The sequence below is a fragment of the Pantherophis guttatus genome, chromosome 13 (genome assembly GCF_059756535.1).
Source record: "Pantherophis guttatus breed Tessera chromosome 13, ASM5975653v1, whole genome shotgun sequence".
Taxonomy (NCBI): Eukaryota; Metazoa; Chordata; class Lepidosauria; order Squamata; family Colubridae; genus Pantherophis; species Pantherophis guttatus.
The window spans coordinates 17424418-17448137 of NC_142075.1; the positions used below are offsets into that span (position 1 = coordinate 17424418).

The following is a 23720-nucleotide window of genomic DNA, read 5'->3' on the forward strand; positions in this document are numbered from 1 at the left end:
AGTGAAGCCTGAGGGAAAACCTTAGCTTTCCTGCAATGCTCCTGTAACAATTCCAGCTCTTGGCCAGATGCCTTTGATCTCCACAGAAGCTCTTTAGATATTGGGCAAGACAGAAGAAAAAAGGCAGGTAACTTGCAATTGTTATTTTCAAAACTCTTGTAGTTCTCTCTAGAGACTTGGGCTACCCAGTGAAAGCACCTGTGAAAAAAGAGTTTCCTAAAAATAACAGCCCCTCTGTGCCTTGAGCCCACTGCAATAAGCAATGATATTGTTCACCATAGCAAACTCTGTGCCTGCCTGCCTGCTGCCTGCCTGCCTGCCTGCCTGCCTGCCTCCCTCCCTCCCTCCCTATCTATCTATCTATCTATCTATCTATCTATCTATCTATCTATCTATCTAGTATGCCTCTCATCTTGCTGAAGGTGACTATACAGCTTACAGACACATTTTTCAAGCACAGGAAATCAGGGGTCAATTGAATATACCGTATTTTTCGGACTATAAGACGCACTTTCTCCCCCATAAAAGAGGGTGAAAATTTGGGTGTGTCTTATACACTGAATGTAGCCCCGCCCACTGCCGTTCCACGAAAATAGGGCACACGGAGGCAGCAATAGGCTATGACAATCCCTGCAGCCTGAAACAGCTGATCTTCGGGAGGCCAATCCAACTGACAACCAGCTGTTTATGCTAATCAGGCTGGGATGAAGCTGAAATTGAAACGGGCTGTTTGCTGCAAGGAGGCAAATTGCTGGGAGACAGAGGCAGATTTTTTTTTTCTTGTTTTCCTCCCCAAAAAAGGTAGGTGCGTTTTATACTCCGAAAAATATGGTAGTTTTATTGTACGCTAAAGCTCTCTACAAGAATCAGAACTATTTTAAGGATCAGAGAAAACTGGTGGTAGATAAGAGTTAACGGGATTCAAGATGGGCTGGACTTAAATCTCTTGTGGGCATGAAGGGATTCAAGACTGATGACATGTTTGACCTCTCCCTCAGGCTCAGTCTGGTCATCTACAATTTTGCGATCATTTGGCTCAAGAACCCTAAAGCATGTGGATTTTATTTCTTAACAAAAGGTTTCCATTTAAATTGACTGTATAAACTCACTTGCCAAAACATTCCACCAGTCAACCAATCCACCAGAGAGTACAGCGTACTATAATGGCCCAAGGTTAAGTCTTTCTCATGTTGCTCCAGCGTTTGTACCACAATGGCTCTGCAAACACATTCATCTGTGGCTTGAATGCCTAAGCTATCGTTTTTCTTGTACTGTTTAATTGGAATTGCTGGGGCAAAACCTATATTCCCTGGGTGCCATGTCATAAGAACTGCTTGGCGACTTGCTTCGAGCCCATACATGGTCTGAAACGGGAGAGCTTGAAGCTCCGCGATGCTCCATCGTGGAGATGCTGAAGTAATGATTTCCCCCACCAGCTATGCCAGCACTTCGAGCTTGGAACATCCGAGGGCCTCAGACTTTTACAACACCTCCTAAAAAGAGGTAATAACCGTCACTTAGCTACTTAGCTCACCAAACCACCGGCGTTTCCTGCCAAGCATTTACGGCATGACAGCTCCGCTCTGCAACCATGCTGAAATCATTTAGATTCTTTGGAGAGGGCCTGAGTCAACCTATATTAGCTCAAACAGTTGTTATCAACTGGCTTAAATGCAGCAAAACAGGAAACATTAGGAGGCTTTTGCTGTTGGAATCAGCCGGTCTGCAGATGCTGTTGGGTCTGTGGTGTTTTTGTTATGAATGGAAACTACTCGCCAGGTTTCTTCCTCTCTTTCTTTCTTTCTTTCTCTTTGCATTGTGGGAAACGCTGCACAGAAAACCCTACTCACTATTCCTGGGAGTTGGTAATGGATTGTACAAATGCTGTGTAAAAACCTTTTGAAAAAGATATTGAAAGATTAAGGGATTTATTCTTTGGACGAGTCATGAAAGTGAATGGGATTACATCTTGCATGCATGCATGTATGTGTGTGTATATATATATGCATATGTGTATATCTGTGTGTGTGTATATACACACATATGTAAGTATACATATGGGTGTATACGTATATATGTGTGTGTGTATAAAACTATATATGTAGGTCTTTAGTTATTCGGGTTTTCAAACATTGCTCCTAGAAGCACGAAGCCGAAAATACCAGCCTGAAGATGACGAATTAGACTTTGTCAAAACGTCGCCAAGACACTTCCAATTTTATACGGGAGAAAACCCGAATAACCAAAGACCTACATACAAACACCTGTGAAAACCTCAGAAAACAAAACTATATATGTATACACACATACACATATAGAGAGAGACTTAGATAGAGTTATATAGACAGATAGACACACAGAGAGAGAGATGAGTGTGTTCTATATAACTTCAGGGTGCTTGACAGCTCTTCTAAGTCATTTACAGAATCAACATATTGCCCCCAACAATTTGGGTCCTCATTTTTCCAACCTTAGAAGGATGGGAAGCTGAGTCAACCTTGAGCTGGTCAGGTTCAAACTCCTGGCAGTGGGCAGAATTAGCCTGCAACACTGCATTCTAACCACTGCACCACCACAGCTCTTCATATACATAAAAATAAAAGAATCTAGTTGGGACATCAAATGCAATAAATGTATAGGCAGTTCTTAGGAAAAAAAAACATAGCTCAGTATGTATCCTACAAGGAAAGTCACAGATTCAGTCCTTAACATCTTCAAATAGATCTCAGAAAATCCATTTCCAGCGCCTCTGAAAAAGGCTTTTCTTTGCCTGAGGATCAGAGCCTTACTGACAGAAGCCAATCTTGGCGTGCAGAATTTCCCAGCATCACCTGGATCAGGTAGCAAGTGACAGAGAAAGGAAACTTGTTCCCTTCAAAATGAGATGACGACTGAACAAACTATTCCGAATGAGTTAATTCTGACCATTTTGTTGGACCTGATAAGGGTGCACCCAGCCCCACTGCTTGGAACTTACGATGCCGAAAGCATCTGTTTGAAATGACCTGATCAAACGAATGCTTTCTTGGCGCATCAGATAATAAGACACCAATACATTCTTTTCATTTCCACACATACCCCCTTTTTAAATGTTTTAATTTAGTTAAACAACGGCGTAACGCTGTCGTGTTTTCTCTGCAATCCAACCCAAATACTTTCCGCGGCGGTGCAAACTTACAGACAGATCTCCACCAGCTGATCTAGTTCAGGGCAGCTGCATTCGTACAAGTCTCTGCAACTGGCATGGCTCTGATTCATTAAATCTCCCAGCAATGAGATCGCATCGTCAGGTGCTTCCGCGCAGATTTTCTTGAATTCCAAAACTCTGGCAGCTTCCGCGTACACATGCTTAGCACGTTGGTATAATTTGAAGGTAGTCACTGCAGAAAATAAAAAAGCTGGTTAAAAGTGGAGCATTATTGGTATAGGGTGCAGAATTTTTTTTTAATTTTTTTTAATATTCCGCCCTTCTCCGGAGACTCAGGGCGGCTTACAATGCGTTAAGCAATAACCTTCATCCTTTTGTATATTTTATACAAAGTCAGCTTATTGCCCCCACAAACCGGGTCCTCATTTTACCCACCTTAGAAAGGATGGAAGGCTGAGTCGACCTTGAGCCTGGTGAGAATTGAACTCGCAGTAATTGCAGGCAGCTGGATGTTAAATGCTGCCTTAGTAGGAGGCATTAGCTCCCTACGCCACTCAGGCTCCCCTCCCCCTGCCCAGCAAGATGGGGCTGTGGGAAGAAGAGGAGGAAGCAACAGCACTCAGGAGGAGCCCAGCAACTTCTCCAAGGTGCCAATGTTACTTGGCTTGCTATGAAACGCAGCTCTGCTTCCTAACAATGGACCCCCTTAAGACAAATGCCTGAAGGCATCATGCTTCTGGAATACGATTAAACCTCACACAAATATTGTGTTTTGTTTTGTTTTCCCTACCAAAATAAAAAATGCTGATCAAAATTGCTCTCTGGGGAGGGACCACTGAACAATGGATAGAACTTGCCCAATTCCCAGCCTACCAAACTCATCGAGTACATTTTGTCCTCCAGCTGATGAATTCTGCTCTTTTTTTGCACGGCGTGGGTTACGGCTGAAGCCTTCCTAGAGGAGAGCCGAGAAAACACAAGGCTCCCCGGGCAACTTCTATCTTCAGGATGGGCCCTCTCCCCTCCCCCCCCTTTTCTTTTTGTTTCAGAAATATCACCTGAGGGCCTTTTGAAATAACGCCTTTCGGTTTTGGACGTATCCGAAGTTGCGTGAGAGTTTGCCATCGCTCACGCTCTCTTGTAAATCACCCTTGAACAGTAGTAACCCAAAAGTAGAAAAAAAAATTAAAAATAAAAAACTCAAAAAAAGACGTCTGGTTTCGATTTGGAGGCAAAGGCTTTGCCAAAGGCTGTGATTGATTCAAAGACCACCCTTCGGTAAAGCAAAGCTCCGCCGGCCAGATTACCTTAGGGCACTTTGTGGGTTCTCGCAGGCTCATCACGTTATGCGTTGGCAGCTGGAATCCTCTCTTCGTTCCTGCTTGCCAGCCAGAGCCTGAGAAGGCAAGGCAAGCCCTCCATAACATTGGGTCAGGCTGCAGAAGGCAACTACTACTGCACCCTGCCTGTGTGATTGCTTTAACTCAGGGGTGTCAAACTCGGTTTCATTGAGGGCCGCATCAGGGTTGTGTTTGACCTTGGTGGGCCGGGGTCGGCGGGGCCAACTCGACGTCACTCCTGTCGGGCGTGCCTGTGGTGGCCCGAGCGCTCTGCCAGTGAAAACAGGCTCCCAAGCAGTGGTGGGATTCAGCCGGTTCTCTCCAGTTCGAGCGAATCTGTAGCGGCGACTGCGGGAGGTTCCACCCACTCGCCCGGACGTAATGCACAAGCACTGTGCACGCACAGAAGGCCGTGTACATGTGCAGACGAGGCATGTGCGCTCACATTCGCGAACCGGTAGGGAAGGTAAGTGAATCCCACCCACTGTTCCCAAACTCTGTTTTCGGCTGCCACAGCCTCCTGGAACCCTCTGCCAGTGAAAACGGAGCTTGGAAGGACCCTCCCGAGCTCCGTTTTCATTGGCAGATGGTTGCAGGGAGCTGTGGCAGCTGAAAACGGAGGTCAGGAGGTGTTTTTGCTGGCAGAAGCACCACTGGCCGGTCCTTGGCTATTTCCAGGGTGGCCCCGTACCACGCAGGCCGGATACAGCCCCCGGGCCCTGAGTTTGACATCCCTGCTCTAACTCTAATCCAGCACGGCCTTTTCCCTTTTTCTTAGGAAAGATTTTTTTAAAAGGAAGAATTTAAAAAAAAAAACTTCTAATGCAAACAACCATAATCTAGTGTAATCTTTTCAGTGATTACATCTCCAGTGAAAGAAACCAGGGTTGGATTGTTGTTTGCTTAGACTCTCTTCCTTGGAAGCCACTGCTGGCCAACTAAAGCAAGTCAGGAATGAAATCACGGTATTCAAGAGATCTGTTTCTTCTGCTGGACCGCTTGCTGGAGAAAGCCCAAAACGTCGACAGATGATGGATTCGGGGAGTGGAACAGCCACTGAAATCCTCACCGCTCGTAACAAAATAAAGGTGTTTGCCTGCTTTTCTTAAAAAGGTGGATCGCTTGAAGCACCAAGGTTGCAAGCAGATCTTTCCTGCGTTCCCTTTATTTATGAGAAGGCCTTTGAGGAGTGTCCCAAATGGGCTTTTCCAAAGGGCAACTAGACTCTCTCGGGTTTTGAACTTTCTTTTTGGATTTTCTTGGGTCTTGAGGACATTTCTCGGATGAGAAGCGATATGTTTTTCAAGGGAAAAAAAAACTAAGAAAGTCCCATTGCCTTTTGGAAAAGCATCTTTAGGGCAACCACGACCTGAATGATTAAGAATCTCCATAGACCTTCCAAAGCACCTGAAGGCCAGACAAGGAACAATGGATGGAAACTGATCAAGGAGAGATTCAACCTAGAAATAAGGAGGAATTTTCTGACAGTGAGAGCAATCAACCTATGGAACAGAAGTTGCCTTTGGAAGTTGTGGGAGCTTCATCACTTGAGACTTTCAAGAAAAGATTGGACTGCCATTTGTCAGAAATGGTGTAGGGTCTCCTGCTTGAGTGGGGGGTTGGACTGGATGACCTTCAAGGTCCCTTCCAACTCAGTTAATCTGTAAAGTAAAACCTTCCAGAAGTGGTTTGCCATTGCCTCTTTCCTGGGGCTCAGAGAGGAGATCAGGTCCAGGGTCAGCCAGCTGCCTTTGTCCCTAAGAAGGGATGAACTCACAATCTCCCTGTTTCTAGCCTGGTGCCTTCACCACCACACCAAACTGGCTCTTGCCATACTAGAGAAACAGAACCCATGGGCTTTGTGGTTCTATCTGGATAATTGTGATATGGATCCCTATGCATTTATGGGATTTTCCTTACCCAGTATGGGGCACGTTAAAAACAGAGGCTGGTTGGAGAGGGGTTGTTGCTTCTTTTACCTTGTTTTTATATTTTGATGTACTATATATTGTCTAAATTCTCTTTGGCAACTGAAGCTGTTTATGCAATGAGTAAATACATAGTCATCTTTTTGCCTTCCATTTACTGTAATAAGACTCACCTTTCCCCCCCCCTAAAAGGGGGTGAATATTTAGGTGCGTCTTATACACCGAATGTAGCCCTGCCCACCCACTGGCTCTCACCCTTTGGCCTCTGCCTCCCAGCAATTTACCTCTTTGCAGCAAGCAGCAAGAAGAAACAGCTTATTTCAGCTTCAGCACAGCCTAATTAGCACAAGTTGATTGGATCTCCCTCCCGACTCTCAGCTGTTTTGCTCTCAGCTGTTTTGCATGGGCCTCTGCTGCTTGCTGCAAGGAGGTAAATTGCTAGAGCAGATTTTTTTTTCCTTGTGCTAATCAAGCGACGCTGAAAACGAAACTGAAAGTAAAGCAGACTGTTTGCTGTCATGTGGCAAAATTGCTGGGAGGCAGAGGTGAGGCTTATTTCTTTTTCTTGTTTTCCTCACCAAAAAAGATAGGTGCATCTTATAGTCCGGTACATTGTATAGTCCAAAAAATACGGTAAGTTTTAAAGACCTGAATACTTCCGTTCCTTTTAAAAACATTTTCCCCTCTGAAATGGGAGGCTTCTCTGAAACGATGAAATGCTTTCCCCCTCCTTCCACCCCCTTTACCTCCTTTCAAAATTAGGGGGCGTTTCGCTAAATAGAACGATTTTATAAAGTTTCAAGAATTTTGCTTGAAGAAAGCAAATTCAAGTGCAGCTTGTAGTGGAGGAATTCCATTTCTTTTTCCCTCCATCCAGAAGTTGCTCCTGACTCTGAATTTCAGAAAATTATGAGAATAATTCCACTCTCAGCTTTCTTCTTCTTCTTTTTTTAATAGTATTTTTATGAAAAATTACAAATAAAAGATGAAAAAGTACACACTTAAAAAAATAATAGAAAAAATAGAGCAGAAAAGAAATAGAAATGGGGAAAAAAAATAAGACTACAGAAAATGAAAAGAAATATATAAAAGATATTCCTGTCAGGCCAAAATGTCCATGATGACACAGCAAAACTTTGTTGAGCTCAATCCTTTATTTGTTTACACCTAATGGAACAGACTCATGCCATACTCAAGCGACAACCTTCTAACCTACCAGATATATCCTGAGAGTTATCTCTCTCTTGATATACAACTCTTAAATATAAATACATCAGATATAATTTGTCTTCAGAAATCCTATATCAGTCACCAGTCTCGGGAGTGCTTAAGACCGTCGGTCTTATAAAATCCTTTTCACAGAATTTATGCCGATCGGTCCTACGTGGACTGTTTAATGGGCTTGAGATGATCGTGTTGCTTTTTTCTTTTTTTCTTTTTGTAATAATTATTTGTGTTAGAAATTTTGAAATATAAACAGTTTTGGAAATGTTGGCACAAAAGTGGTCGTAAATCAGCGAACTCAATGGTCAAACAGCGAGCCATCTTTTGATCCAGAGTGTTTTAAGTACGAGGCACAACTGCCAAAAACTAAAACACTGGAATATTTTAGAAGAGCCCTACAAAGGTCACGTTGGACGTTTTGAAGACGTTCTGCAACTATATATAAATACACTGAGGGGAAAAAAAAAATAGCAAAGAAGAGAGGCAGAAGTGCACATTCATAGTATTTGAGGATTGCAAACCCAAGCCTTGGGGTTATGCAAACATTAGGCTCTTTATATAGAGATATATTCATTTTTTTAATTTTTCTTCTTTGCAACTAACCAAGATTTCTCTCGTGCCAAAGAAAACAACATGATTGCTCCGGGACCCCCCTTTCTCTCCCCCCCCCACAGTCTTATCAAACAAAATCGCAGTCACACCATATGTTAAGAGAGATTCTACTTGACTTAACATCTGCAAACGCTAGATGGAATAACTTTTCCCATGGGCTTTGGGAAAATATTTCATCGAGTCTTGGTGTGTAAGAGAAAAGGAGGGGTGGGGAGAAAAAGCAGAGACAAAATAATTGGGAGTCTACAGCTCTCTACTCTTCTGGAACAAATCTGGAAAAAAGGATAGTCAACATGTCACTAACGTATCACTTCCTTCAATTAATGAGAATCAGCCCACCAAATGTCCTTAAACAGCTCTTCCCTTTTGTCTCCGTTGGCTTCGCTCCCTGTGGCTTCAACAACGCTCTATTGCCAAGAGACGGCAAATGCTGGTGCCCACCATCCATCTGGTGTCTTTTACAAGTAGAAAAATAACAAAAGCCAATGACCACACAATCATAGGTTGGGAGAAGGCTACTGAGGTCGCCGAGTACATTCCTGTGGTCAGTGCAGGAATGTTTAAATAAAACATCTCCCAAGATAGCTTCCCAGACGGTGCTTGACTCCATCCAGTAAAGGAGAAACCATCATTCCTTTTGTAATGGCATTGAGCTATTCTTACCGTCAGGAGACATTGATGTCTACATCCTGAATCCTAGGATGACACGAGGTCTGAACGTTCTTCTACGGCAGGGGTCCCCAACCTTTCGGCCCCTCAAGTGTAGAGGAGGCTGGTACTATTTCTGTGAATACCTGTGACTTGTAATCATGAGTCAAGGCTCAATACAGCTGTATTACAATGGTGGGTTTCAATTTTTTTTACTACCGGTTTCTGTGGTGTGGCTTGGTAGGCGTGGCATGGCTTGGTGGGCGTGGCAGGGGAAAGATACTGTAAAATCTCCATTCCCACCCCACTCCAGGGGAAGGTTACTTCAAAATCCCCCTTTCCTCCCGATCAGAGAATAGATGGGGGTGGGACCAGTCAGAATTTTTACTACCGGTTCTCCGAACTACTCAAAATTTCCGCTACCAGTTCTCCAGAACTGGTCAGAACCTGCTGAAACCCACCTCTGCTGTATTGTAAGAAAATGGTATCTCGCCATTCAAAAACTGGATCCTTCTCAAAAATAACAACTTTGTTTTCTTTTCTTTTTGCACTGAAGTGGAAAAGGAAGATATAATCTGAGCTGTGATGTCTATGTTGCTGGCTGATTATAATCATGGGCAGCAACAGTTAGGGTTGGCAGGCAAGCTGTTACAAGAGAATTGAGTTCCTTTCCCAAATCAGAAATGATCCTAAAGAAAAAACTATCAAGATCAAAAGGGCGTCGATGTGATTTTCAAAGAAGAGAATTCAGATAACTTCACCCAACGAACATGCTGGGTTTGAATTGCTCTGTTCAAATGCCAGGACCAAACTTTCTGCCCTATTAGAACGATTGTGTAATGCAAGTTGAGGAATTGGGGGGGGAGAGGGGGCTTGATGTAATGATTCTTCCGTTCTTGTTGCATCAGAACCATTAGATAGTAGGATATATTGAAATCTAGTTTTATGTTGGGTGATTTTCATGGACGTAAAATGAACCACCATTCAGGTTGCTTAGACCAGAGGTCTCCAACCTTGGCAACTTTAAGACTTGTGGACTTCAACTCCCAGAATTCCTCAGCCAGCAAAGCTTGGGAGTTGAAGTCCACAAGTCTTAAAGTTGTCAAGGTTGGAGACCTCTGGCTTAGACTGTAATGGAAGTTGGCTGCTCTCTCTCTTTCTGTCTGGGTTTCTCACAGGCTGGGGAGCTGCATCCACCAATGGCTTCCTAGTGATGCGTACAAGAAGTAGAAAAACACCAGGCTGCAGACTAGCTGATGAATCTCTACATGGTAAAATCTTACAGGTAAGAATTGCTACAGGTTGCATAAAAGAACATCTTTTACACCTTCCCCTTGGCATGGCTGGGTAGCCATCTGAATCAGATCTCTGAACCCAAATGTTGTGGCCCGCCAGCGGAACTGGTGGCAGACTCAGACAGTGAGGAGATTGGGGAGGAACATGGGCCAGTCCTGGAGTCTGGGGAAGACTCTGATGAGGGCTCCGCGTCGGAGGCAGAATGGGGGCCAGGGCCATCTGACAGTCGTCAGCTGCCTTCAGAGTCGGACATCAGTGGGGCAGATGAACAGCTGGAGCCTGTTCCCAGTGTGCGCATGAGCAGAGCTGCCAGGAGAAGGGAACAGCTAAGGAACAAGGGTCGACTCAGGAGTAAAGCTACAGGTAGACGGTGAATGGCCTCTTCCCTAGGGAATAGAGGAGCGAAAGGAGAGTGGAGTTTGCAGGAGACAATTAGTTCGCCTAATTGGTTTGTGACTCTCAGAGACTCCTTGCCAAGTTTTGAAGATATCGGCCTGGCAGCTCTCCAAGCCAGATAAGGTCTGTGATAAGCTAGATAAGGTCTTTCTCCCTTGAAAGACTTTGCTGGATGTGAATGAGAGGAATTCACAGTAACTTAATAAAAAGGGTTTTTTTGTCGGGACAAGGAGTCTGCTTCGTGCTCTTGGGAAGCCTAGATCAGAACACCAAAACTCAATTCACTTTCTTTCAGGATGTCAGAGTGTCGCACTAATCATTTGGGGGGGGGGGGTGTCCTTCTAAAGCATGGTTGTACGGCATACTTTACAACAAGCACATCCACAACTCACTTCATCTGAAAGCCAGAAACCCATGTGTAACTGACAGCTGTCCTAGTTACAAAATAAAAATAATAATAATGTCATCTCTAGGTCCACTTAATCTGGTTCCCTTGGAGTCAAATCACAGTTGATTGCAATGCCCGTAACATTTCTTTTCCCCCAGGCCCTTTTCAACGTTGATGATTTAAAGTCCCCGGCACAGACAGAAATGCTAAATTGCTTCTGGCATCACCAAACTGGCATGCTACTTACCATCCTGTGTGTTCTGGCTCAGGATCTGAGCGCGTAGCTCTGTGGGGTTAATTCCCAGGTTTTCCCCAATTTCCTCTAGGCTGTAAGGCTCAGGGTGAAACGCCTCTTCGACCACAGCCAGCATTTCCTCCAAGCTTAGCTTCAGCTTCGTTTGCACGTCTTGGAGTTTTGCCACCGCTCTCCAGTCTAGGCCCCTGGATTTGGCTAAAAGCTGAAACAAGCAAAGTAACAAGTAAGATCTTTGGATGCAAAACTAGGGAACGGAAAGAAGTTAACCCAAACATTTCTTAAAGAGAGCTTATTAGAAACCTTAGTTTCTTTCGTGTTAAAATTTATCTTTACCAACATAGAAATCGGGTTCTTTTCTTGAAAAGAAAACACTTAGAAGAACATCAATCCAGGGTGAAATGCTCCCGGTTCGGATCGGATCGCCCAATCCGGTAGCGATGGCGGCGGGTGGTTCGGAGAACCGGTAGCAAAAATCCCTGCCCCCCCCCATACCCAGCTGAGCCATGCGATCATCAGAGGGTTTTTTTTTACTTTTAAAAGCATTCTTTCATAGGGTTGCCAGGTCTGCTTCCAAAAAATAGCGGATAAGCGGTGTGTGTGTGTGTGTTAAGTAGTAAAAAAAATTTTAAAAAAATTTACAATTAAATTATATATTTACTTACAAACATTTTAACATGCCATTTTAGGTCAGTCGACACAAGCTACAATACATTTTAAAAATGTGAACTGTACATAATTTTATAATATATTTTTATTTTTATCTCATCATTAATTTTTTCGGGGAATCGAGTTCAATGGATATTCGATCTTTGTCTCATTCTAACTTATGAAAAAAAACAAAAAAACCCGATTCTCCTATCCTTATTCTCTTAGACTGTACAGCTTTAGATTACGTACCATTTCATCATAAAGCTTTTGAATAAAAAAAATGTCCATTATTTTGTGAAAAAAAATAGTGAACATAATGTGAAAAAAGCGGACTGTCCGCTCAAATAGTGGACACCTGGCAACCCTATCTTTCTACAACCTCTTCAGCCAAAAAAAATGCTTTTAAAAGAAAAAAAAAAAAAAGCCTCTGTTGATCGCGCAGCTTAGCTGGGATCCTCAGAGCCTTTTAAAAGCCTTTTTTCTACCACCTCTTCGGCCGAAGAGGTGGTAGAAAAAATGCTTTTAAAAGTATATATATATATATATAAAAGTATATATATATATATAAAAAAAAAGTTGGCCACGCCCACCCAGTCACATTACCCTCCCCACCAAGCCACGCCCACAGAACCGGTAGTAACAAATTTTACATTTCACCACTGCATTAAAGGGATCAAGAACGGACTGTCATGCGACATTGGCAGCAAAGGTTTTGTTAGACAAAATAGGATGAGAGAGATGGAGAGGGGGAGGAAAGCTCTCGGTTCCTTTACATTTGGGGATTTTGAAAAATTGTACAGATAGCGTAAAAAAAATAAAACGTAACCAAGGTTTAGTTTAGATAATCCAAGAGTCCTATTTTTAAAAAATGGCATCTCAAATACTGCATGAAAGCTTCAATATAAAACTAAGCTAACATTTCCCTCTTATTTATCCTTCAGAGATACCCAAGCCATTTTCTGTGGCTGTCTAGATCAGGGGTCAGCAACCTGCGGCTCTGGAGCCGCATGTGGCTCTTTCACCCCTCTGCTGCAGCTCCCTGTCACTCAAAATATGCATCATAACTGCCAATGTGTGACACCCGCCGGCACACGATTTATTGAGCATTTCAAATCCCCAGTAGGCCAACCATGGATAAATCCAAGAAAAGAAAAGTTTCAGAAGAAAACAGAACGTTTAATTCAACTACATAGGCTAGTTTTGTGGCCGCTCAAGAAATAGTCAGGCAGAGGGAGGGTTTTGTGGCTCCCGGTGTTTTCTTTTCTGTGGGAAACAGGTCCGAATGGCTCTTTGAGTGTTAAAGGCTGCAGACCCCTGTTCTAGATGAATGTTAATAGACTTTCCTTCAGTAAATTCTCTCATCGTTTGAAAGGCCATCTAATCTACCGAAGGTTTTGAATTTTTGGGGGGGGGAATTCAGTGATACCCCTGAATGTGATTTCATCTGGGCTCAATTCTTCTCATGCAGCCCTTTCAGAGTGATGGATTTTAAGGGCAACAAAATATACATGGACTGAATTCCTTCGGGGCATCATTTCCTACTCACATTAACAAGCCGAAGGAAAGCATCATTAGGGATTTTCCTATCTCGCGCATGAGAAAATTGCAACGGAGACCGGTGAAATAGTTTGGACATTTTCTTGGCCCTATTAGCGGGCCAGGCAGAGTGGAGATCCCTGATGCTTAAGACTTCCTGCCAACGAATCTTTAAAGGAATATTTCGGCAGCTGCTGGGTTCATGTATCCTGAGAAGGGTAGGTTATTTCTGGAATGATTATTTCTGCCCCGGTTAATTTTGATCTAACTTGGACAACTGTGCCAGCTCTTTCCTAAGAGGTTCTACTTGGCATGGGAGAAAATCAACCAGACTACAATTTATTTATTTATTTTTTTGCAGAGTCACCGGCAACTCAGGCCACCCCAAACCATAAAGAGTACAGGTGGTCCTCGACTTACAACAGTTCATTTAGTGACCAGAGTTACAATAGCACTGAAAAAAGTGACTAATGGCCATTTTTTCCCCACACAATCCTTGCAGCATCCCCCCTGGTCCTGTGATAAAAATTCAGTCCCTTGACCAGGGGTGAAATGCTCCCAGTTCGGACCGGATCGCCCGATCCGGTAGCGATGGCGGCGGGTGGTTCGGAGAACCGGTAGCAAAAATCCCTGCACACACCCCCCCCATGCCCAGCTGAGCCACACGATCATCAGAGGCTTTTTTTTTTTTACTTTTAAAAGCATTTTTTCTACAACCTCTTCCAACGAAAAAATGCTTTTAAAAGTAAAAAAAAAATAGCCTCTGATGATCGCGCGGCTCAGCTGGGATCGTCAGAGGCTTTTCAAAGCATTTTTTTTCTGCAACCTCTTGGCCGAAGAGGTGGTAAAAAAAATGCTTTGAAAAGCCTCTGATGATCCCAGCTGAATTGCCTGATTGTCAGAGAAGCTTTTCAAAGCATTAGAAAAAATTCTTTGAAAAGTTAAAAAAAAAAACAACGTTGGCCATGCCCACCCAGTCACATTACCCCTCCCCCCCACCAAGCCACGCCCACAGAACCGGTAGTAACAAATTTTACATTTCACCCCTGGATTCACTTAAGCATTGGGGCAAGGAAGGTCATAAAATGGGGCAAAATTCACTTAAGAGCTGCGGTGGTGCAGTGGTTAGAGTGAAGTACTGCAGGATACTTCTGCTGCCTGCCAGCTGCCTGCAGTTTGGCAGTTCAAATCTCACCAGGCTCAAGGTTGACTCAGCCTAAATGAGGAACTCTGTAAACCGCTTAGAGAGGGCTGTAAAAGCACTGTAAAGCGGTATATAAGTCTGCTAAAGCTTGGGAAGGAAGGAAGGAAGCAAGCAAGCCAGCCTGCCAGCCAGCCAGCCATAGTAATACAGTTGTTACAATGCAGTGTCGCAGATTATCTCTGCCCACTTCCAGGAGTTCGATCCTGACCGGCTCAAGGTTGACTCATCCTTCCATCCTTCCGAGGTGGGTAAAACGAGGACCCAGATTGTTGGGGGCCAGAGGCTGACTCTGTAAACTGCTTAGAGAGGGCTGAAAAAGCACTGTGGAGCGGTATATAAGTCTTAAGTGCTATTGCTATTAACAACTGTCTCACTTAGCAACAGGAAACTTTGGGCTCAGTTGTGGCCATAAGTCAAGGACTACCTGTATGTGCATTGTCCCAAATGTTGAGCTGAGAAGCAGTCCTGCACCATCAGGGAGGCAGCTCTGAGATCTCAGTTTCTAACCGAGGCCTCCAGTCTGCTTAAGTTAGACCTTCTGGCCTGAATTTCAGGCAGGGCATGTGGGTGGCTGAGTTTGCAGCAATTCAGTGGCCGTGAAAGATCGTGCATGGTCAAAGGCATTTAGTGGCACAGAAAGCGAGACATGTGCGGCGTCTCTCAACCCCTGAGTCACATTAAATCCTGGCGGTGGTCCAACTTCTGCTCGGCCAGAGCGGCGGTTGTGGTTACTTTCCCTGAAGACAAGGGTGCAAAAATACACTTCGTGATGAAACCTTTCATTGTAAATATCCCCCAAAGCCAGTGTTGCTTTCTTTCAGGTTTTTGAATTCAGGGGGGTTTCTATAAGGAGAAACATATTTTGAACCACAGCTGTGCCTAAATGGAGATGCTTGTTTGCCTCCTCCTTCCTCCTCCTCCTCCTCTTCTTCTTCCTTCCTTCCTTTTCCTTCTCTTCTTCTTTCCTCCTCCTCTTCTTTCCTCCTTCTCTTCTTCTTTCCTCCTCCTCCTTCTTCTTGTCTTCTCCTTCTCTTCTTATTCTTTCCTCTTCCTCTTCTTTCCTTTTCTTCTTCTTTCCTCCTCCTCCTCTTCTTCCTTCTCCTTCACTTCCTCCTCTTCTTTTTCTTTCCTCCTTCTTTCCTTCTCCTTCTCTTCTTCTTTCCTCCTCCTTCTCCTCCTCTTCTTCTTTCCTTCTCCTCCTTCTTCTTGTCTTCTCCTTGTCTTCTTCTTCTTTCCTCCTCCTTCTCTTCTTTCCTTTTCTTCTTTCCTTCTTCCTCTTCTTCTCTTCTTCTTCTCTCCTTCTTCTTCCCTGCACACTGCACTCCCACTCCTCAATCATGCTGGGAAAATGCATTTAGCTCTCCCCTAAAGACAGGCACAGGCAACGGGGCTGAGACGCCCCAGCTCTCTGAGCTCAGGCTACTGTGGCACATGAAGGAGGTCGGTTAGTAGGAAAAGGACAAACGGTGAGAGAAAGGCAGAAAAAAATGCAGACCGGGACACTGTATTTCCACTGTAACCTCCTCCTTGCTGCAAAGCTCTGGAGGGTGAATAAAATGTGCTAGTCGGAAAAGGCCCCACCAGACTCTTCCTTGTTTTTTTTAAACTGGGAAAAAAATAAAGCTATATACCGAGGGTGGGAAAACATTAGAAAGATTAATGTAATTAATACATTAGAGCTACTGCGAGTAGAGCTAATTGCGTCTTTTGGTTCTGTTTATCTCCATCCCTCCTGTTTTGTTTTCCTTGTTAATTATTACAACATTAATTACTTTTGGTGCCATCTAGTGACCTTCCTGAGGCTGTTTTTCTTTTCTTTTTTTCAATTCAATCCAAAAGCCTCCCCAAAGTCACTTCAGATGGATGTACTGCCAGGTAAGGCAAGTGTCACTGTCAGTTCCTAAAAATGGAGAACATTATTGGGGATTCAGTTCGGCCAAAAAATTAACGGTCAACCCCCATATATCTCCCTTAAGGCTTTGGATTTCATTTCTCTAGCAATAGCAATAGCACTTAGACTTATATACTGCTTCATGGTGCTTTTACAGCCCCCTCTAAGCAGTTTACAGAGTCAGCATATTGACCCCCAACAATCTGGGTCCTCATTTTACCCACCTCGGAAGGATGGAAGGCTGAGTCAACTTTGAGCCAGTCAGGATTGAACTGCTGGCAGTAGGCAGAGTTAGCTTGCATTCCCTCCCCACTCCAGGGGGAAGGATACTGCAAAATCTCCATTCCCTCCCCACTCCAGGGGGAAGGATACTGCAAAATCTCCATTCCCTCCCCACTCCAGGGGAAAGATACTGCAAAATCTCCATTCCCACCCCACTCTGGGGCCAGCCAGAGGTGGCATTTGCCAATTCTCCGAAATACTCAAAATTTCCGCTGCCGGTTCTCCAGAACCTGTCAGAACCTGCTGGATTTCACCCCTGCCCCCAAGGAAACCTGTATTGGAAGGGCAACACCATACAGAATTTCTCCTATGCTTGCACTAAGCTTCCTTCAAAGGGGATGGAGTCATCTTCTGAGAGCAGTGGTATTTTTTCCCTTTGTTTAATGTTAAGGATTGGTCAAACTTTCTCTTGCACTTCATTTGATAATCATGACTCCAAAGCAAGGCATTTCCTGGCAGTTAACAATCAGATGGCGAAAGGGTTGGCTTGTTGTCTCTTCCAGGCTAGCCTTTCGCTGCCAAGATAATGTTCCTCTTTTCTGGCACTTCTGCCTGGATATTGCTGTCAGGCTGTAGGCTCAGTTGGGAACTACATTCTTAACGCTACACATTTATATAGTTTTCATTCCAGTTAACGGTTTTGCCTGTTTCCCCCCCCTTCCCCCCCATCCCGAAGAATCCAGGAAAGTGTAATTTGATGAGATTGCTAAAACAATTCCAGGAATCCAAGTTGGCCCAGCAACCTTTGGGTGAACAGAGAAACGGCTCAAGGTTAGTGATTTAGAATAGAATAGAATAGAATAGAATAGAATAGAATAGAATAGAATAGAATAGAATAGAATAGAATAGAATAGAATAGAATAACAGAGTTGGAAGGGACCTTGGAGGTCTTCTAGTCCAACCCCTGCTTAGGCATGAAACCCTACACCATTTCAGACAAATGGTTATCCAACATCTTCTTTAAAACTTCCAGTGTTGGAGCATTCACAACTTCTGGAGGCAAGCTGTTCCACTGGTTAATTGTTCCCACTGTCAGGAAATGTCTCCTTAGTTCTAGATTGCTTCTCTCCTTGATTAATTTCCACCCATTGCTTCTTGTCCTGCCCTCAGGTGCTTTGGAGAATACCATATTTTTCGGAGTATAAGATGCACCTATTCTTCCTTCCTTTCTTAGTCAGCACAATTCTCTTATTGGACGGCTTACTATAACCTTGACATAATATTAGGTACGCAGTAGTTCTGGTGGTTCCTGATCAAACCTTTTGCCCCAAGTGTTCCTGAACACCAATCTCAGAAACTTGATTTTTAACGTGTTGCCTTTCTTTTTTTTTCTTTTTCAGCTCCTGGTCTCTTGTGAAAATGCTTCCCTTTCCATGGCCAAGGAAACATCGCTCTTGCTCTCCTTGCGTGAGAATCCGTCTCAAGAAAGGCCCTTCCTTCCTTCCTTCCTTCCTTCCCAGGCAGATCTCTTTTACTAGCCTGACTTCCATCCATCATGTATATATGGCCTGAGTCCAGATTCCCGGGGAGATAAACATGCCCTTGGAGGCGGCACCTGACCTGGTGTTAAAATAAAGCAACAACTGGTAGAGTGGAAGGGGCGTTCCAGCCAGCACATACTTGGGTGATGGTTTCATTAGAGTTTGATGAAAGCCATGCAGTACCTTTGTAGCCAGACGACACTCCATCACCCTAATATTGAAATGAGAAGTGGCGGCCTTGTTCATTTCAACGCAACTGTTTGCAATCACAAAAACGGCTCCTCCTGGAAGCTTCACGTCAGTTGCCTTCAGAGGATTAAATTCTATCAGCTTTGCCTACAGAAGAGGAAGAGAGCAGTTTCAACGGGTAGCCTGGCTGTGTTTAGGATCGATAAATCAAAGCTCCCCCACTCCCCCCCCCCCGCTTTAGCTTTGGACATTTTTCCTCCTTCATCTCAGGGAATCTCAAATTAGTAAAGAAAAAACCAGGGGTGAAATCCAGCAGGTTCTGACAGGTTCTGGAGAACCGGTAGCGGAAATTTTGAGCAGTTCGGAGAACCGGCAAACGCCACCTCTGGCTGGCCCCAGAGTGGGGTGGGAATGGAGATTTTGCAGTGTCCTTCCCCTGGAGTGGGGGGTGGGAATGGAGATTTTGCAGTGTCCTTCCCCTGGAGTGGGGTGGGAATGGAGATTTTGCAGTATTCTTTCCCTGCCACACCCACTAAGCAACACCATGCCCATCAAGCCATGCCCACAGAACTGGTAGTAAAAAAATTTGGATTTCACCACTGGGAAAAACCAACATCCGACCCAAATTAAGCTACTTATAAACACCGGTACAAAGTTACCCATTGGATCTGAGCACATTTCAGCCCACTAGAGTAAGTTTCTCAGTTTTATCATTCGGAATATCATTAACGTTCCTTTGATTTTGTTTTGCCTTCCATAATTGACAAACTTGATAGTCATTATAATACAGCAGGATTAATCAAAGCAACACCGACCCCTGAAAGTCTTGCAAAACTTAAACGTGTCCAATTATAAGAGAGATCGAGACGACACTCAACATTTCACCCCTCCTGATAACACCACACATATTACAGCCCTTTCGCCTGTTTCCTTATCGTGTCAATTTTCCCAAAGGCATCTCTTGAACGCTTTCCTTAACGGTTCAGGCGGTACGTACGGTTCCCTTTTCTGCCAGGAAACAAATGGACTGGTCCATGCCGCCTCCTTCGGTGCCAATGTAACGTTCGCTCTTGCTGCACAGATCAGCCAGTTCCACCTATGGGGACACAATGGTCAAGGCAGAGAGAGTTTAGAGCAGGGGTATCAAACTCAAGGCCTACGGACCGGATCCAGCCGGCAGGGCCGTCCTGGTCTACCTGTGTCACTTCAGCCCAGTCTACCCATTGCGAAGAGGAAATATTGGGCCAGCGTTGCTTCAGCCCGGTCTACCCGCATCGCTTCAGCCCGGTCTACCCAATGCAAAGAGGAAACATGCCAGCAGTTTGGGGAGTGGCATCAAGCTGCCCACGGCCACCCAGTTGGCGACAACTGCCTGGCCCCCCGAGGTCAACCACAGCCCTGATGTAGCCCTCAATGAAATTGAGTTTTGACACCCCTGATTTAGAGGATATCCCTGCAGGCGTTCCTTACAACAGATCTGACACGGTGCTGGGATAACTCTGAGATCGCTCTCGTTCCATGCATTCTGAACTCCATGAGCTAATTATCACATCGTTGCATCTGTAAGCTGGTATCAGCCTTCCTGAACCCTCTTTCTGTGTCTCTCTTTCACTCCGACAGAGTCATGAATTTCTCAGGAACAAACGGTTCTCTTAAGCTGCTAGATCTTGACAGGCCGGTCATTTCTGCCTCTCTTGGCTACTTTGAGGGGGTTGGGATCATGGCTGGCTAGGCTGGCCTTAGGCCAGAGCTCTGAGGTCTTGTCCAGCAACCTCAACAATCAGTGGCTTAAACAGGAATACGTGAGACTGAATGCAGCACTGATTTTGCTCTATGGAGGCAAAGATGGTATGTCTAAGTATGATCAAAAGAAGGACTAGCGGAGACATGATAGCAGTCTTCCAATATCTCAGGGGCTGCCACAAAGAAGTCAAGCTATTCTCCAAAGCACCTGAGGGCAGGACAAGAAGCAATGGGTGGAAACTAATCAAGGAGAGAAGCAACTGAGAACTAAGGAGAAATTTCCTGACAGTTAGAACAATTAATCAGTGGAACGACTTGCCTCCAGAAGTTGTGAATGCTCCAACACTGGAAATTTTTAAGAAGATGTTAGATAACCATTTGTCTGAAGTGGTGTAGGGTTTCCTGCCTGGGCAGGGGGTTGGACTAGAAGACCTCCAAGGTCCCTTCCAACTCTGTTATTCTATTCTTTGAAAGATCCTTAAACAGCGCTTGCTAATACTGCTTGAATAAGAGGTCCTGCCCAGGAATCTTTCCTGGTTGTCTTCGTGGCAGGTTATACCAGTAATCACTCTTTCCCCAAAAAAGACCAGTAGGAATACTTGAAAATTACACACAGAGAAATCCAAGACTAGTTTACAAACTGAGCTACGGAGGGGAATATTTAGGTTTTCCTCCCTTCATGTCAGCCTTGGCCAATCAGCTGATTGCCACCGATGTCTTGAACTTCATTTATTTCTTTATTATTCTTTATTTATTTCCCATTCTATCGGCAGGTTTATGGCAGCTGAAGTTCAAAAGTCTGAAGGACAGATCAGAAAACCTGTTCCTAAATGTACAAAGCCCAGGATATCATGATTGCAAACTTCTTTTCCCTTAAAATATATATATATATATATATATATATATATATATATATATATATATATATATATATATATATATATATATATATATATATATCAAATTTATATTTCACTGATTAAGAAATAAATGGAGACTAGTATAGATCTATTTCAAGCTATTTAGTTCTCATCAGCTAGCCATACTCATACTTGGATTCGAACTTGGGCTGCCTGCACGTTAGGCAGTTGTATTAACCTCTGAGCCACAAGTTCTCCTCCCTTCATCAGCTTGAGTCAGGGGAGAGATTAAGTGTTTTTCTATCGAGGCACCTGGTCTACCCCAGCATGTGGGAGGGAGTATACTGCATCCCTTTCGTCTTTCAGCCCCAATCCAAGTCTTGGTGTATTCGGGTCTTTTCCTGTGTAAGATTGAGAGTATCTTGGCGACATTTCGACAAGGTCCCACTTGTCATCTTCAGGCTGGTGTCTTCGGCTTCGTGCCTTTTGCTCGCACAGGCACGAAGCCGAAGACACCAGCTTGAAAATGACAAGTGGGACCTCGTCGAAATGTCGCCAAGATACTCTCAATCTTATACGGGAAAAGACCCGAATACACTAAGACTTGCATGTATGTATGTATGTATGTATGTATGTATGTATGTATGTATATATTTTAAAAAAGGATTACAAACATTTCTTCCCTGCTTATAAAGCTGCAGCGATTTAAGCTAGAGCACAACCAAGGAGACATTATCCAGTACATGTTGTAAGATAAAGCCAACAAATCCTTAGCTTGGAATGCGGAGGCCTGCCCACTTTTTGTTTCCATAAAGGCACTGAAAACAGACTTCAGCTGTAAAAAATGAGAGCTGGGAGCTGCCTGATCAGAGCGAAGGGCTCGCAAATACGACATGGAAAACCGATAGAGCGGTTTCACAACTCTCCTTCAGCTATGTCAGTTCCCTGATAAACTCTTAGTGGAGAAGATAGAACTGTCAAAAAGGGGATTAACAAACTTGAAATGTGTAGAAATCCTTCAGAAAACGTGTGAGTAGAACTGGAAGCCCCCACCCCACCCGCACGACCGATTGTCCAGATCCGACAGATGTTTTTAATACAGAAGACAAAAAAGTGACTGTATCTCCTTCAGTGCTCTTTGGAGGTAAACTCAAAAAAAAAAATATCGCTAATAATGAACTGCCGGAATTTTAATCACTGCCTGATAGATGAAAAGAGCAGGCGGTATTTATCTTAGCCTGTTCAGCACTAGGATTTCTACTCCAAGAACCATCTCTAAATCTATTTATGGGAAATAGTAAAAGATAAAACATTTATCTAATCGATGTCACGCTTAATGGAAAAGGTTTCTCCTTGTTTGTCTACTGTTGCACTGAGTCACTCTGGTTTGTTTTCCCAGTAAACACGGACGTGTTTCCGCTGTGATACATCGAGCTTGATTTACAGAATTCAGCGTTCATGCTAAGTTGGAGGTGAGACTACGATGGGGGGTGGGGGGAAATTCTGAGGGCTTTCAACGATCTTTACGAAACAACAAAGACCTTCCATTTTGGATCCATGTCTTCGCTGAAGAAGTAGACCATGTCTTAAGCCACCTCATGGTGTGATTCTGCTTAGCTTCACCTGCTGCTTCCGGTCTGTTAGTCTCAAGAAGCATGATGCACACTGACGTTAAACCTAGTTGTTCTTATCACCACCAGATAGCATGAAGAGGTTCTCTTATGTGGCAGATTTTGCATATTATGACTTCAGTGGACATTATTTATTTATTTATTTATTTATTGGTTCGATTTATATGCCGCCCTTCTCCGGAGACTCAGGGCGGCTTACAGTGCGTTAAGCAATAGCCTTCATACTTTTCTATATACCTGCTTAGTAGGGCTTTCAGCCCCCCCAAGCGGTGTTCTTTTTTTATATATATATACAAAGTCAGCTTATTACAAAATACATCCTGCATTTTGCCTGGACAACCAAATCTCTTAGATGGGCTCTGCTTTTTAGCTATTGTTTCAAGTGACTAGGTGGAACGTGATGTAGCTAGAATGGAATAGTGAGGAAAGCTTGTTCTCTCTGGAGGTGTTCAGGAAGAGATTGGACAGCCACTTGACTGGAATGGTATAGGGCTGTAATAGGTGGGCACGTGAGCTCAGCCCCGGTGTGCATGTGTGCGCCAGCCAGCTGATTTTGGGGCCTTCTGGGCCCACCAGAAGTAGGGAAACAGACTGTTTCCTGCCTCCAGAGGGCCTGGGAGTGTGTGGAAGGCTTGTTTTGTGCTCTCCCCAGGCTCCAGAGCCTTTCTAGGAGCCTGAGAAGAGAGTAAATGGACTTCCCCATCCCCCCGGAGGCTCTATGGGGGACCGGAAGTCAGCAAACGAGCCATTTCCAGCCTACGGAGGGCCTCCGGGGGTGGGTGGGGAAGGCCGTTTTCGCCCTCCCCAATCTCCTAGAAAGGCTCTGGAGCCTGGGGAGGGTGAAAAATGGGCCTACCGGGCCCACTGGGCCATTGAGTGCCAAAAGTGTGGGGAGCGTGGGGGTGGGGCGCATAGAATTAAGGGTGCTGCCCCTGCTTTTGGCACGTGATGGCAAAAAGGTTAGCCATCACTGGTATAGGGTCTTCTACTTGAGCAGGAGGTTGGACTAGAAGACCTCC

At 44.3% G+C, this 23720-nt stretch overlaps 1 protein-coding gene across 2 annotated transcripts in view; it reads right to left on the bottom strand.

Annotated features, from left to right (window-relative positions):
• The window catches only part of GALK2 (galactokinase 2), a 45597-nt gene that overhangs the window by 1739 nt on the left and 20138 nt on the right, over positions 1-23720 (bottom strand). Inside the window, exons 6-9 of one of the 2 annotated variants that reach the window (XM_034434685.3) lie at positions 19465-19563; positions 18462-18614; positions 11228-11438; positions 3179-3380 (exon numbers count right to left, since the gene is read on the bottom strand). In XM_034434685.3, coding sequence (XP_034290576.2) covers positions 3179-3380; positions 11228-11438; positions 18462-18614; positions 19465-19563 — 665 coding nt within the window. The remainder of the gene's footprint in view (positions 1-3178; positions 3381-11227; positions 11439-18461; positions 18615-19464; positions 19564-23720) is intronic. The other variant, XM_034434688.3, reaches the window with a different exon arrangement.